At 47.7% G+C, this 15,126-nt stretch overlaps 2 protein-coding genes across 2 annotated transcripts; one reads left to right on the top strand and one right to left on the bottom strand.

Moving 5' to 3' along the window:
• The first annotated feature begins 23 nt into the window (after positions 1 to 23).
• Positions 24 to 9,764, top strand: BAD (BCL2 associated agonist of cell death). Its single transcript, XM_070951497.1, is given in 6 exon segments — positions 24 to 84; positions 1,975 to 2,183; positions 4,847 to 5,042; positions 8,147 to 8,223; positions 8,225 to 8,311; positions 9,600 to 9,764. Coding segments are annotated over 6 exon segments (753 nt in total). The 3' UTR covers positions 9,723 to 9,764.
• Positions 9,765 to 10,115: 351 nt separating this feature from the next.
• On the bottom strand, positions 10,116 to 13,394 carry LOC139322287 (glyoxal reductase-like). The gene is made up of 2 exons (XM_070951341.1): positions 13,360 to 13,394; positions 10,116 to 11,362 (listed from the first exon to the last, which is right to left on the bottom strand). Exons 1-2 carry the CDS (start codon positions 13,392 to 13,394, stop codon positions 10,498 to 10,500), a joined length of 900 nt encoding a protein of 299 aa, XP_070807442.1. The 3' UTR covers positions 10,116 to 10,497.
• Positions 13,395 to 15,126: the final 1,732 nt, after the last annotated feature.

The raw sequence follows: 15,126 nt of genomic DNA, 5'->3' as shown, positions 1-15,126 counted from the left end.
TCTCCTGGCCGCACCGGCTCGGCATGCCGGAAGTGACGTCGGCCGCGCGGCCCGCCGTCTGGGGTTTGACTTGCGCCAAAGGGCGTACGTAGAGCGCGTTTCTTGAATGGCCTTGGCTAGAGCGGCGGCGCTCTTTCCGGTTCGCCATCTTAACGCCGGGCATTTGGGCTCGCTTAGTAATGGAAAAGGGAGGAGGGAGGGAGGGAAAAAAAACAACAACAAACAACAAGCCACAGGCCGGAAGTGCCTCACGATAAAAGGTTTTTCCCCCCCCCGGGTTCTGTCCTCTTGCTTCCGAAGTGCAACTCTTCTCTCGGATCCTTCGTTCCGCTTCGTCCACTTTTTCCACTGCTTTTTAATTAACATTAAAAAAAAAAAAAAAGGAGAAAAATTTACTCTTTAGATGCAGGAGCTCTCGGTTGAAGTGTCTACATCGAATAAAGGATTTGCCAACGGCCTAGCCTCCAGTCCAGCAGTGAAAGGTTTAGAATTAAGGCAAGCCAATAATTTTAACATAAAAAAGCTGTGTGGACTTGCAACTCCCAGAATTCCCCAGCCAGCAATGCTGGGGAATTCTGGGAATTGTGGTCCACGCAGCTTAAAATGGCCAAAGTTGAGATGGCAGCAAAAACCGAAGCGTCCTTTAATATTTAGAAATCGTGGCATAAAATAGGATAGGACCAGAGTCAAAATGAAGCCTGCCTAACCAAAGTTTTTTATGCACTTTTTTTTTATTAAAAAAAGGGCAAGAGGCAAATGTAGCCAGAGAAAGAAGGAAGGCAGAAAGAAAGAAAGAAAGAAAGAAAGAAAGAAAGAAAGAAAGAAAGAAAGAAAGAAAGAAAGAAAGAAAGAAAGAGGAGAGGGGGGACGGGACACTGAAGAATGGAGGAGGCGGGAGGAGGGAAGGAGAAGGAGAAAGGAAGGAGGTCGGAAAGAGAAGGAGGGATGTAGTGGAGGAAGGAAGGGAAAAAAGAATGGGAAGGGAAGGGAAGGGAAGGGAAGGGAAGGGAAGGGAAGGGAAGGGAAGAGAAGAGAAGAGAAGAGAAGAGAAGAGAAGAGAAGAGAAGAGAAGAGAAGAGAAGAGAAGAGAAGAGAAGAGAAAGGTAGGTAGGTAGGTAGGTAGGTAGGTAGGTAGGTAGGTAGGTAGGAAGGAAGGAAGGAAGGAAAAAGAAAAGGAGGGGAGGGGAGGGGAGGGGAGGAGGGAAGGAAGAAAGGGAGAAGAAGAGGAAAGGGGAGAAGAGAGGGGAGGGAGGGAGGAAAAGAGAAGGGAAGGAGGCAGTGAAGGAAGGAAGGAAAGAAAGAAAAAGAATGGGATAGGAAGAGAACGGAAAGGAAGGGGAAGGGACAGAAAGAGAGAGAAAGGAAGGAAGGGAAGAAAAGGGAGGGGAGGGGAGGAAGGAAGGGAGAAAGGGAGAAGAGAAAGGAAGAGGAAAGGGGAGAAGAGAGGACAAAAGAAAAGAAGGGAGGGAGGGAGGAAAAGAGAAGGGAGGGAGGCAGTGAAGGAAGGAAAGAAAAAGAATGGGAAGGAAAGGAAGGGAAAGAAGGGGAGGAAGAAAGGGAGAAGAGGAAAGGGAAAGAAGGAAGGAAAAGGAGAAAAAGGGGGAGGAAGGAAGGAGAGGAAAGGGGAAAAAAGGAAGAAAAAGGAGAAAAAGAGTGGGAGGAAGGAAGGAAGGGAGAAGAGGAAAGGAAAAGAAGGAAGAAAAAGGAGAAAAGGAGGGGGAGGAAGGAAAGGGAGGGAGGGAAAGCAGGAGAAGATGGGAGGAAGCAGAAGAAAAGCAAAAGGGGGGAGAAAAGGAAAGAACGGGAGGGGGAGAGAAAAAAGAAGGGAAAATCAAAGAAAAGAAAAAAGGGGGAAAGGAAGAAGAAGGGAGGGGGCAGAGAAAAAAGAAGAAGAAAGAGAGAGAGAGAGAAAAAAAAGGAAAAGGAGAGAAAAAACTGCAAACTCCCCCCCCCCACTCAATCCTGGGGAAATAGGACGGGGGTGGGGGGGGAGGTGGGTTGATGCTCCCCCCCTCCAAAAGGGCGGAGCCTTTCCCCCCTCCTCTCCGCCCCCCCCTCTGACGTCGCCGCTCCTGATTGGTCCCCGCCGGTGGCAGTTCTTTATCGCCTTGGCGACTCCGGCTGGGCTGGCGGCTCGCGGTAAACAGGAGGAAGGGCGCAGAGGCAGCGCTCCGTCCCCGCAGGTGAGCGCATCGGGCAGCCCCGGGCCGGGGGGAGGTGGGGGGGAGGCAGGAGGAGCCGGATTTCATGCTGGGGGGCTGCAATCTGGGCGGGGGGGTGGAAAAACCTGGGGAGGGGGCTTTGCATGCATCCCCCAGCTCAGGAAACGAATGCAAAAAAATTGGGGAGGGGGCGCTTTGGGGGTGCATTGCACCCCCTCCCCTCTTTGCAATTTGGAAAATTTGGGGGGTGGGTGGGGGGTGCAGTAGCCTGCAAGACCAGGGGTGGAAGGGGGCGATTGGGGTGGGGGGATTTGCAAAAAAAAAAAAAAGGAGTGGAGGGGAAAAAGGGGAGTGGGCTTGCATCTGCAACCTTGCGCACGCATCTCGGGGGGGCTTTAAGGTGCGGTGGATGGATGGAAAAGGGGGGTGGGGGGGTTTTGCTCAGTTATGCAGGGGAGAGGGAAAGGGGAGAGAGGGGGAAAAAAAAAAAAAGCTTCGCCCCAGGGAGCTGGGAAGAGGGGTTGCGATGTGCTTGCGGAACTCCCTGCCACTAGATCTTTAAAAAAAAAAAAAAAAAAAAATTGCAGGGAAGCGAGCAGCTGGGCGAAGGAGGCAAAAAGGAGAGAATGGGGGGCTGCCAGGTGTTGGTAAGGGGGGGGGCTTGCCCAAAGCCTTGCGGAACTCCTTGCCACTAGATTTTTTTTAAAAAAAAAGAATTGCAGGGAAGCGAGCAGCTGGGCAAAGGAGACAAAAAGGAGAGAATTGGGGGGGGGGCTGCCAGGTGTTGGTAGGGGGGGGGGCTTGCCCAAAGCCTTGCGGAACTCCCTGCCACTAGATTAAAAAAAAAAAAAGAATTGCAGGGAAGTGAGCAGCTGGGCAAAGGAGGCAAAAAGGAGAGAATCGGGGGCTGCCAGGTGTTGTTGCCAAGGGTTGTGTTGTTGTTGTTTTTGGGGGGCGGGGGGGGGGCAGGAATTTGTTGAAGTGAGCCAGGTTCGAATCTGGCAATCCCGGGGGAGCATCTTTTGCAAACCTGGGTCTGGCCAAAGGTGGGAACCAGGGGGTTGGACTAGATGACCTCCCAGATCCCTTCCAACTCTTTTGTTACTGTTACATCTCTCTCTCTCTCTTTCGATGGCAGCACCCTACCACTCTAGGGTTTCCTACAGCTAGAGGAGTGGCCAGGGAGGGTTTCAGGCATTTTGCTCATATCTGAGCGATATATGTGAGTCAGGATGGTGAAGTTTTTTCAGCTGGACACTGTTTCCTGGTGTGTGTAACCCGCCCCCCTTCGATTGTAATCCTAGCTTTGCTCACCGGGAAGTGGAGTTCACACAAACAGCTAGTCTTAAAAGTTAGGATTGGATCAGGGAGCTTCGGTGGGAAGTCTATACCTTTGGGGTGTGAATTTGCCCAATTGTTGTGCCAGGAAATGCACAAAATTGTGTTGTTGGGACGCGCTCTTGGGCGAACATGACATTTGTTCGTGTGGTGTTAACTGGGTTTAGGCAACACTGGCAGCGTTCCCAGGAGCCTCCCTTTCCTCCATCTCAGCCACTATTAAGAGGGGTGGGCTTCAATTTCCAGAATTCGCCAGCCAGCAATGCTAGGGGAACACTAGTGTGTTAAAAAAAAAAAAAAAATGTCCTGCCAAAAAATTGGGAAGATGCAACTGGTCTGTGTCAAAAGCGACACATCGGACAAGGTAACAATCAGACTCCGAAGGTTGAGATATTATATGGTGGAATAATTTTGCTTTTGATGGCTGGGCCGTCAAGAGACAGCTTGGATAGTGAGATGGTGGCGTGATCGATATATATAATTAATTTATTATAGACATACACATATAAAATATAAATGCCTTTATCCTTTCTTCCTTCTCTCCCTCCCTATTTCATTTCCTCTCTCCATTTCCTTTTTCCTTCTCCAATTCTCTTTCCTTCCCTTTTCCTTCCTTCCCCCTTTTTTTCCTTCCTTTCTCCAATCTTCCTTCCTTCCCTTCTTCTCTCCCCTTTTCCTCGAATTCCCCTTCCTTCCTTCTCTATTTCTCTCCTTTTCCTTCCTTCTCCAATTTTCCTCCCTCTCCTCCTTCCCTTCCCCTCTAATTCACCTTCCTTCTTTTCCTCCCTATTTATCTTTTCCTCCCTCCCTCCTTCCTTCTCCTCCAATTTCCTCCCTCCCTCCCTCCCTCTCCTTCTTCACTTCCCCTCTAATTCACCTTCCTTCTTCCCCTCCCTATTTCTCTTCTTTTCCTCCCTCCTTCTCCAATTTTCCTTCCTTCCTTCCTCCTTCTTCCCTTCCCCTCTAATTCACCTTCCTTCTTTCCCTCCCTCCTTTCTCCAATTTTCCTCCCTCCCTCCCTATTTCTCTCCTTTTCCTCCCTCCCTTCCTTCCCCTCCAATTTTCCTCCCTTCCTCCTTCTCCTTCTTCCCTTCCCCTCTAATTCACCTTCCTTCTTTCCCCTTCTTTTCCTCCCTCCCTCCTTCTTTCTCCAATTTTCCTTCCTCCCTCCCTCTATCTCTCCTTTTCCTCCCTCCCTTCCTTCCCCTCCAATTTTCCTTCCTTCCTCCCTCTTCCCTTCCCCTCTAATTCACCTTCCTTCTTTCCCTCCTTCCCTATTTCTCTCCTTTCCCTTCCTCCCTTCTCCAATTTTCCTTCCTTCCTTCCCTCGCTCTCTTCCCTCACAGGCAGGCAGTCTACTACCTCCAAGCCTTCTAGAAAACACGGAGTCAAGAGGCAGGGGCAATGACAGCCCCCTGACCATGTTCCAGATTTCCGAATTTCAAGATGAAACTTTCTCCACGAGTGAAAAGGACCCCGCGGATCTCAAGCTGAGTGTCGGGGGGGCCAAGGATCTGAACAGCCCCTCTCACGAAAACCCAGGTGAGAGGAAGCGGCTTACTACGGTATTTCCCACAATCTCTCAGCTCTCAGGTAGCTTTTTAGACAGTCACGTGTGAAAACAGCCCTGGTTTAAACCTGGTTTTACTTTTATCAAGGTCTCTCAGTTAAACCGCAGTACGATGGATTTGCACTAGTTGCAAATAGCAACCTATCGTGTAATGCAGGGGAGTTTGAAAAGATGTCAAAACGCAAGCAGTTCAGTGGTGGGTTCCTCCCGGTTTGGCCCGGTTCTCACGAACCGGTAACGGTGACGATATGACATCACCGAACTGATTCTGCCCTCCCCCGCGCTATTCTTACCTTTTATTTGGCCCCACCTCCAATCTATTGCTGCCTCCTGAGTCCCAGCTGATGGGCTATAAGGAAAAACTGTTTAAACTGTTGCCGAGGGGCTTCGAAGGGCCGCCCTACAGCTGATCAGTGTTACAAGAAAACAAATGAGTAGACCGGTGCCTGCAAAAATACATGAGTAGATCAGTGCCTGCAAAAAAATAAATGGGTAGATCGGTACAGCTCTGCAAGCAGTTAAAATCCTAAATAATTGTCACATGACCATCAAGCCACGCCCAGAAAAGAAGCCACGCCCACAGAATCGGTAGTAAAAAAAAAATTTAGAACCCACCCCTGAAGCAGTTCTCAACTTATGACCAATTAGGATCGGAACGTCCGTCACTAAGCGATGCGGTCATTCAGTGAGCCGTCGTGTCACCTCCCCACTCAAATTTTACCATCTTTTTTGGACTTTTGATTCTTTGCAGTCGTCAATCAAATCCAGCCTCCCTCCTTGACTTGTCAAAAGCCACAAATGATGATCAGATGTCCCCAAGGGATGTTGCAACCGTCCTAATACATGCCAGCGGCCCGGCATTTTGAGTTTTCATCAGGTGGACCGTAGGGACGTAGCGACGGTCGTAAATGCGAGGACCGGTCGTCGCTTTTCCAGCACTGTTGCCAACTTTGAAGTTTGCTGAACCGAACAGCCAGAAGTCGGGGAACTGCCGAGGGCGTGTGATCTATGGTTTAATTTTAGCTCAGGCTAATTTTAAGGTTGCTGGACAGGGAAGAGGAGCGTAGAAAGGAATTTGGGGGATTTTTTGTCTGTGCGCCCTCCCCCCCCCCCCCCAAATTTGCCTTTTGTATAAGACGGTTGTTTTATTCAAAATCTGAGCCATTCAGTTGAAAACACAATGACGCTGCTGTCAAAATTGATACGACGCGTCTTCCGACAAGCTTAAAGCCCCATTACGTGACGTGAAAATTGCTCTTGTCCAGCTGAGCGTACCACGGGGACCTCGCCCTGTTCAGCTGCGATCTTAAAATCCACGCCCTCTGGATTCCACCGAAGGAAATCCCTATCAGATCACGCCAGATGGTTCATACGATGGCCTCGTACAGGTTATTCCTAGACCGACGGCCACTCGTTTAGGGACGGCTGGAAGGAGGGCTTCCTCGGTGCTCCCTGAGTTTGGTGGCTTTCTTGCAGGCGGTTCATGGGACAGCTGAGTAACCTCATCAGTGCTAGAAGGGAGTGGGGTTTGCTTCCGTTTCTAGACAAGCGGTTTGACGCGTTGGTGGGACAATCAAGGAACTACCAACTTAAACAATCAATAGAATAGAATAGAATAGAATAGGAATAGAATAGAATAAGGAATAGAATAGAGTAGAATAAGGAATAGAATAGAATAAAGAATGGAATAGAATAAAGAATAGAATAGAATAGAATAAGGAATAGAATAGAATAAAGAATAGAATAGAATAGAATAGAATAGAATAGAATAGAATAGAATAGAATAGAATAGAATAGAATAGAATAAGGAATAGAATAGAATAAAGAATAGAATAGAATAGAATAAGGAATAGAATACCAGAGCCCTGGTAGCGCAGCAGATTAAAGCAGTTATTAACATCAGCTACCTGCAATTACTGCAAGTTCAAATCTCACCAGGCTCAAGGTTGACTCAGCCTTCCATCCTTTCTAAGGTAGGTAAAATAAGGACCCAGATTGTGGGGGCAATAAGCTGAATTTGTATAAATATAAAAAAGTATGAAGGCTATTGCTTAACGCATTGTAAGCTGCCCTGAGTCTCCAGAGAAGGGCGGCATATAAATCAAATATTTTTTTTAAAAAAGAATAGATTAAGTAATAGAATAGAATAGAATAGAATAAGGAATAGAATAGAATAGAATAAGGAATAGAATAGAATAAGGAATAGAATAGAAGGAATGGAATGGAATGGAATGGAATAGAAATAGAATAGAAAATATGGAATGGAATACAATAGAATAGAAGATAGAATAGAAAGAATAGAAAATGGAATAGAAAAAAGAGAATAGAATAGAATTAGAACAGAATTAGAAAAAGAAAAAAAATAGGAATAAGATTAAAAGTAGAATAAGAATACAAAGAGAATAAGAAGAGGATAATAGAATACAAAATAGAATAGAACAGATTTAGAATAGAGAATAGACTAAATTCATCTAGTGGGAAAGGTAACTTCATCAGTGCTGAATGAAGGGAGAGAGGGGTTTGCTCTCTCTTGATGTGCTTCCTTGCAGAGATCAAATCCCACTCTCTTCTAGCACTGATTGTGTTACTTAGTTGGGTCATGAGACGTCCTCAAGAAAACAAGCTCAGAGAGTGCCCTCATTTCAACCCCAAAGCTACAAATATTGTTTTATTGAAGTTACAACAGCGCTTGAAAAAAAAAATTGACTTATGACGAATCCTCACACTGACGACTGTGGCAGAATTCCCTTGGGTCACGTAATGAAAATTCAGGCGCTCGGCCACCGCCGGCCCTGCGTTTATGAAAGTTGTGTGATTGGCCATTTGCGACTCACCGACCAATTTCCAACAAGGCCGATGGTGGGGGGAAAGCCCCTGTTGTGATTTACTGAACAACGGTTGCAGCACACTTAACAACCCCAGGTTGCAAAATCAGGCGTTGATCGCTTAACAGCCGCCTTGCTTAGTGACAGAAAATTCTGATCTCCATCGCGGTCGTAAATTGAGGGCTACCTGTAAAAGTTGTTTGTGCGTTGCGACGCCGCTTTCTTTTAACTGGAGATTTCTCGCTTTGTAGAACTGAGACGCCGCATTGGGTCCGACCAACTCGATTCGGAGACCTCCGATGAGGTGGGGGCTTTCCGGGCCCGCTCCCCGCTCCGCCCCTCCCATTTTGTGGGCCGCGCAGCGATACGGCCGAGAATTACGCAGGATGAGCGATGAATTTCACGGCGCCCTGCAGGTAAGTCTGGCGCAGTGCAGGGGACGCAAGCTTCGCAAACCGCCGAGCGATCCTTACCTTTACGGGAGTCTTCAAAATGAGCATTACTAAGGGAGTAACCTACAGGTAAGTCCTCGACTTACAACAAGGGACCCAAATTTCTGTCGCTCAGAGAAACATGAGCGAATTTTGCCCCGTTTTACGACTTTTCTTGCCGCCGTCGCTGTTTCCCCGAAAATAAGACCCAACCGGAAAATAAGTCCTAGCGTGATTTTTCAGGATGCTTGTAATATAAGCCCTACCCCCAAAATAAGCCCCAGTTAAGATTGTCAGCCAGATGGATGCATTTAGTACTGTATTTCCCCCCCAAAATAAGACCTAACCAGAAAATAAGGCCTAATGCGTCTTTTGGAGCAAAAATTAATATAAAACCCGGTCTTATTTTCGGGGAAACACAGTAGGAATAGGAATAAGAATAGAATAGAATAGAATAGAATAGAATAGAAAGAGAATAGAATATAGAATAGAGTAGAATAGAATAGGATTCAGAATAGAAGAATAGGAAAGGAATATTGGAATGAAGAACAAAATGGAACGAACTGGAATTGAATAACAGTATTTCCCCCCAAAATAAGCCCTAACCAGAAGATAAGCCCTAATGTGTCTTTTGGAGCAAAAATTAACATAAGACCCGGTCTTATTTTCAGGAAAACACAGTACCTGTTGTCAAGTTTCCGAAGGATGCCCTAATGAATTCATGAGCCTCAAGCCAAGTTTCAAAAGAAATCCAGTTATTTATTAGGAGCAACCTTTCGGCAATTACCCAAGCGGAGTCAGCTCTGCCTCCGCGTAATTTATGGCCCTCCTATGACCCTGCTTTTTCCCCCCTCCTCCCTGGGTGTGTCATAAATCACATTCTCCATTCCCATTCTGTAGAAACTACATCTCCCCTGCTGGCTCCAGTAACCTGGGATACAATCTGGAGAAAGGCATGTGTAGAATGTGCTTTCGGTCGAGGCAGCTCCATCAGTTCTCCCCCCTCCCCTTCCTGCTTATGGCGACTCAAAAGCAGGGAGTTGACACCTGTATTCTAATTGTAATTCTAAATGTAATTCTAATTCAAACCTTTATTTGGTTTAACACATCTCAAAAAGAGAAAAACATCCTTCTTTCCACTTTGGTCAAAACGAGAAACGGTTCAAGAAAAGAAAGACGCCAACCGATTGGCGCAACGGTGACATTTTACCGATCGGTATAGCGCGTCAGTTCACCGGTGCCTCACCCTCATGCTTTCTCCCCTCTTTTTCAGAAGCTTCCGCGCCCGAAAAGCGCCGGGACCTGTTCCCACATGGACCACCCTCCCAGCTGGAAGGACACTCTGCGGTCATGGTGGCGCCGAAGTTGCCCGGAGAACGGACCTTCCGGTTCTTAACCGGGTTTTGCTGCTGCTACTACCTGTTACGGGGATTGGGAGGGTGGGGTGGGGTGGGAGGGAGAAACTTGGTGGGGTTTCGACCGTACGCTTTTTCCTCTGTGGTATCTCAAAATTATTCTGGGTACCGAATTCGTTCCCTAACATTCCCATTCTTTACGCCACTAACAAGAAGTTTACACCGGATCTGACATTATGGCACCGTCCAGATTTTTACCCTCTGCCCGTTTAACCCTTGATTAAATTCCGGGGATACTTTCCCCCCCTTCCCCAATATCCAACACCCCTAATTTTCCATGGTCCCCCATCCTCTCCAGAAAATCAAGGCAAATACCCGTTTTTTAACAAGGAAACAAAGACAAAAAAAACCCTAATTTTTTTTCTCACCTTCACTCTGTGTATTGTTGCTGTTTATTTGTCTTAATTCCTAAAGAAACAAAAAATGTATATAAAGGTTGTTATTTCTGGCTTCTCATATCGTGCCCGTTTCTTCACCCTGCGACCTCGCAGTTGGATGGGAGGCTCAGATCTCACCCCCCCCCCAAAACGAGCGACTAAAATAGCCTGACATTTGTAAACCTGGCTAATTTAGGGTTGACTCAGCCATACATGACTCAGTTACGGAAAGGCGCTAAACTAACAATTAGCAACCAATGTTGGCACCTCGCAAGACGACAAGCTTCGAAATAGGAAATTGGCTTCACGAAGCGGGGTGACCTTCTCAAAAGAGTTGGAAGACTCCCGCTTTCAGCTGGAGGAATTCGTGGCAGCCCTCTTATGCCACCCCGGTGGGGTCCCAGCAATACCGTTTCCCGCAATCCAGGCGTCGTAGCTCTTCCATGTCGGCTTGGCTCAAGTCCCATGACCACAGCTGGCCGTTTTCAGCCACGCGGCGTGGAGACGCCGACTTGGGAATCACGCTGACGCCTCGGTGCAGAGCCCAACGGAGCAAGACCTGAGCAGGCGTGCGACCTTGCCGCTGGGCTACGGCCCGTACTACAGCGTGCTCTACCAACGGACCGGTCCCCAGCGAGGAATAAGCTTGCAAATGGATGCCATTCCGGGTACAAAATTCGAGCAGCTCTGTCTGCGCGAGTTCGGGGTGGCATTCCACCTGCAGGACAGCAGGTGGCACTTTGCAGCCGGCTAACAGTTCCTGAAGGTGACGGACGGTGTAGTTGGAAACGCCAATAGCTCGGAGCTTCCCAGCTTCGTGCAGCCTCTCCAGGGCGCGCCAACTTCGCAGCCGACGTTCCGTGTTCCCAGTGTCGTCCTGAGGCCGGCCTTGAGTCCCCGGCCAATGGATGAGGTAGAGGTCCAGGTAACCGCAGTCTAGGTCTTGCAAGCTACGAAGGCAAGCTGTGTAGGCAGCTTCCTCTCCGTGGTCTCTTGGGCTCAGCTTGCTGGTCAGAAAAACGTCCGAGCGGGCGAGACGGTGGCGAGGCAGCAAATCCTTAAGGGCTCGTCCGAGCGCAGCCTCGTTGCTGTAGACGGCGGCTGTATCCACCAAGCGGTAGCCGTTCGCCAGAGCTGCATCCAGGCTGGCACGCACGGCCTCGTCGCCCTTAAGACGGAAGGTGCCAAGGCCCAGAAGTGGCATGGGGGCGCCAGTGTTTAACCACACAGTCCGTTCGGGGACCCTAAAAGGAGCAGAATTGGATACTTGTCTCTGCTATCTGACACAGGCCTGTAATTAGTCCTCGGCTCTCTACACAGGTAGTCCTCAATCTACAATGGTCCATTTAGTGACCAGAGTTAAAGGTAAACGTAAAGGTTCCCCTCGCACATACGTGCTAGTCGTTCCTGACTCTAGGGGGCGCTGCTCATCTCCGTTTCAAAGCCGAAGAGCCAGCGCTGTCCGAAGACGTCTCCGTGGTCATGTGGCCGGCATGACTCAACGCCAAAGGCGCACGGAACGCTGTTCCCTTCCCACCAAAGGTGGTCCCTATTTTCCTACTTGCATTTTTTTTTACGTTCTTTCGAACTGCTAGGTTGGCCGAAGCTGGGACAAGTCACGGGAGCTCACCCCGTTACGCGGCAGCACTAGGGATTCGAACCGCTGAACTGCCGACCCTTTCGATCGACAAGCTCGGCGTCTTAGACAAGCTTGGCGTCTTAACCACTAAGCCGCCGCATCCCTTGACCAAAGTTACGGCACTGAAAAAAGTGACTTATGACTTACGGCCCTTCACAGGATCATGGTGATCAAAATTGAGACGCTTGGCAACTGATTTACGACGGTCGCAGCGTCCCAGGGGGTCACGTGATCCGCTTTTGCGACCTTCCGACAAGCCAAGTCAACGGGGAAGACCGATTCGCTTAACAACCGTGTTTGCTAATGTAACGATTGCTGGGGTTTCACTTAACCACCGCGGCAAGAAAAGGTCGTAAAATGGGAGCAGCATTGGCTTAAGACAACCGTCTTGCTCAGCAACGGAATTTTTGGGGCTCGAGTGTGGTTGTAGGTCAGTAAGAGAGTTGGAAGGGACCTTGGAGGTCATCTAGTCCAACCCCACGAGGGAACCCCTGAATGCCATTTACAACCGGCTCTGGGAAAGTCACACTTTACACGACGACGCTGGGAACCGCCTGGCTGTGTCTTGGGATTCCCGGGATTTTATTTATTATTTATTTATTTATTTTATTTCTATACCGCCCTTCTCCCGAAGGACTCAGGGCGGTGTACAGCCTAATTAAAAACACAAAGACAGGCAGACAATATTTAAAAATAATTAAAATTATTAAATAGTAGGCCCAATTTATAAAACCCCGAATTTAAAAACCCAATTTAAAACCAATTAAAATCTTTATATTGATAGCCCAGCCTGGCAGGATGTTTTTCCAACGTCTCGCTGTAGCCTTACAGCTTTGGGATCTCCTGGTGGTGCCCCATCCAAGCAGGGACCCAAAAAAGTTTGGATGCAAACTTTTTCAGAACGTGACAGGAGGGGGGGGAGGGGGCGAAGCCAAAAAAAGATCTCCAAGTCACTTTTGGCTTTTAACTGGGTTGAGGGGCTGCCTGTGCCTTACCAAGGACCCAACTCACCCATTCCAATGGGAGAGCAAATGAGACGCCCCCTAGCGGCTCCTTTACGCCACTACACCCTTCAGACCCCTAGTTAGCTGGAAAGGCCGCCCTCTAGCGGCTCGTCTTTGCTACTGCACCCCTTCCAGCAGCACCTTTTCAGAGAGAGAAAGGCGCAAGCTTTTGGGGGCTGCAGCGCGCTTCATCAGGCGACCCCCCCCCACCCTAAAAGCAAAAAGGGGGAGGGGGCATTGCACAGGGTTGCAAAAGGCCCTGAAAGCATTGCATTAGGCAAGGAAAGCGCCAGGTTCTCACGAGCAAAGGGGCTTTTTGCAAGGGCCTGCAAAGCCCCCTCTCTTTGGGGGGCGCCCTTGTGCACCCCACTTTAAGGTAGTTTGCAAGTGGATTTCCCTTGACTCAGCATGAAGATGGCAGTCCCAAGCATGGTTTAGCTAGCAAGCCGGGTTTAAGCCAGCTTTAAAAGGTCCTTGCATTTTTCTTTTTCTTTTTACTTTTGCAAACTTGCTAGCCTGCCTCCTTTTCCCACCCCACCCCCCCTTTTCTATTTTGCAAAAAAAGGGGCGAGAAGACGCCCCCCCTCCCCTGGCTTACCAAGACCCAGGAAGGGCCGGCTCTGTTGGCTGCATGGCTGATCAACAAGGAGAGGAGGCGGGACCAAGAGGCCGGAGGATAGGCGGGGCTGCCGCCCAATCGGGGCTAGAGAAAGAGGAGGAGAACCCGGGAAAAGGAATTTAAAAAGAGAGAGAGAGAGAGAGAGAGAGAGAGAGAGAGCGTGTGGCAGAGAAAGAAAAAGAAAGAAAGAAAGAAAGAAAGAAAGAAAGAAAGAAAGAAAGAAAGAAAGAAAGAAAGAAAGAAAGAAAGAAAGAAAGCATGTGACAAAAAGAAGGAAAGAAAAAGAGATAGATAGATAGATAGATAGATAGATAGATAGATAGATAGATAGATAGATAGATAGATAGATAGATAGATAGATAGATAGGAGTGGAAGGAAGGAAGGAAAATTGCTTTTGATGAGATGAGCTATATAAATTAGAAGATAGATAGATAGATAGATAGATAGATAGATAGATAGATAGATAGATAGATAGATAGATAGATAGATGTGGAAGGAAGGAAGGAAAATTGCTTTTGATGAGATGAGCTGTATAAATTAGAAGATAGATAGATAGATAGATAGATAGATAGATAGATAGATAGATAGATAGATAGGAGTGGAAGGAAGGAAGAAAAATTGCTTTTGATGAGATGAGCTATATCTATCTATCTATCTTCTAATTTATATAGATAGATGATAGATAGATAGATAGATAGATAGATAGATAGATAGATAGATAGATAGATAGATATGAGTGGAGGGAAGGAAAGGAAGGGATGAAAAGAGGAAGGAAGGAAGGAAGAATGTTTTTGGTGAGATGGGCTATATAAGATAGATAGATAGATAGATAGATAGATAGATAGATAGATAGATAGATAGATAGATAGAGGAAGGAAGGAAAGAAAATTCCTTTTGATGAGATGAGCTATATAAATTAGAAGATAGATAGATAGATAGATAGATAGATAGATAGATAGATAGATAGATAGATATAGAAAGAAATAGACGAGGGAGGGAGGAGGGTGGTGGGGAGGGAAGGAAGGAAGGAAGGTTGTTTTTGATGAGATAGGCTATATAAATTAGATAGATAGATAGATAGATAGATAGATAGATAGATAGATAGATAGATAGATAGATATAGATATAGATACCGTGTTTCCCCGAAAATAAGACTGTCTGATATTTTTTTGAATCCTGAAATAAGCGCTTGGCCTTAATGCCATGCCCTCAAAAGCCCGATTGGGGGAATGTCTTATTTTGAGGGGAACAGAGTAGTCCAGGTTTCCTACGTGAGCAGGGGGTTGGACTAAATGACCTCCAAGATCCCTTCCAACTCTGTTACTGTTAAAGGTGTGACACACACCACCCCTGTGGCTTCCACCACTGTCTGATTTGCTTCCCTTATTTTTTTTCACAAAGAGCCGCAAGGAGGAAGTCATCGGGCATATCCTGGGTGGACCAAACGATGCCTGGAAGATGCCTAGACTCAGTATTTTGAGCCTAGCGCTTCGTGGAGCCTAGCAGGAAAGCTGTCCGATCCCCTTGCTTTATTTGAGCTTTATCTGCAATCGCTTTTTGGATCTCGGCAATAGAGAGGGACGAGGTCTCCGAAACTGGCAGCGCTGTGCTGGTCTCTGAGCTTGGGGATTCCTTGCATGACCCAATGAGGTGACATCATCAGTGCTAGGAGGGAGTGGAGTTAATGGGGAGGAGGAGGAGGAGTGGGAGCAACTGTGGGGTCCTTGGTGCTCTCTGAGCGTGGC

Source organism: Pituophis catenifer, unplaced genomic scaffold (assembly GCF_029215685.1).
Source record: "Pituophis catenifer annectens isolate HBS135680 unplaced genomic scaffold, rPitCat1.0.hap2 SCAF_10, whole genome shotgun sequence".
Lineage (NCBI taxonomy): Eukaryota > Metazoa > Chordata > Lepidosauria > Squamata > Colubridae > Pituophis > Pituophis catenifer.
Note: the sequence above shows the minus strand (reverse complement) of the source record. Positions and strands in the feature narration are given on the sequence as shown.

What these genes read in the sequence shown, in the direction of transcription:
- LOC139322287 (XM_070951341.1), bottom strand. Translation starts at nt 13,394, where the DNA reads ATGCAGCCAACAGAGCCGGCCCTTCCTGGGTCTTG. An exon ending in CCGGCCCTTCCTGGGTCTTG is followed by an intron (nt 11,363 to 13,359) that starts GTAAGCCAGGGG and finishes TGCTCCTTTTAG; the next exon opens with GGTCCCCGAACGGACTGTGT.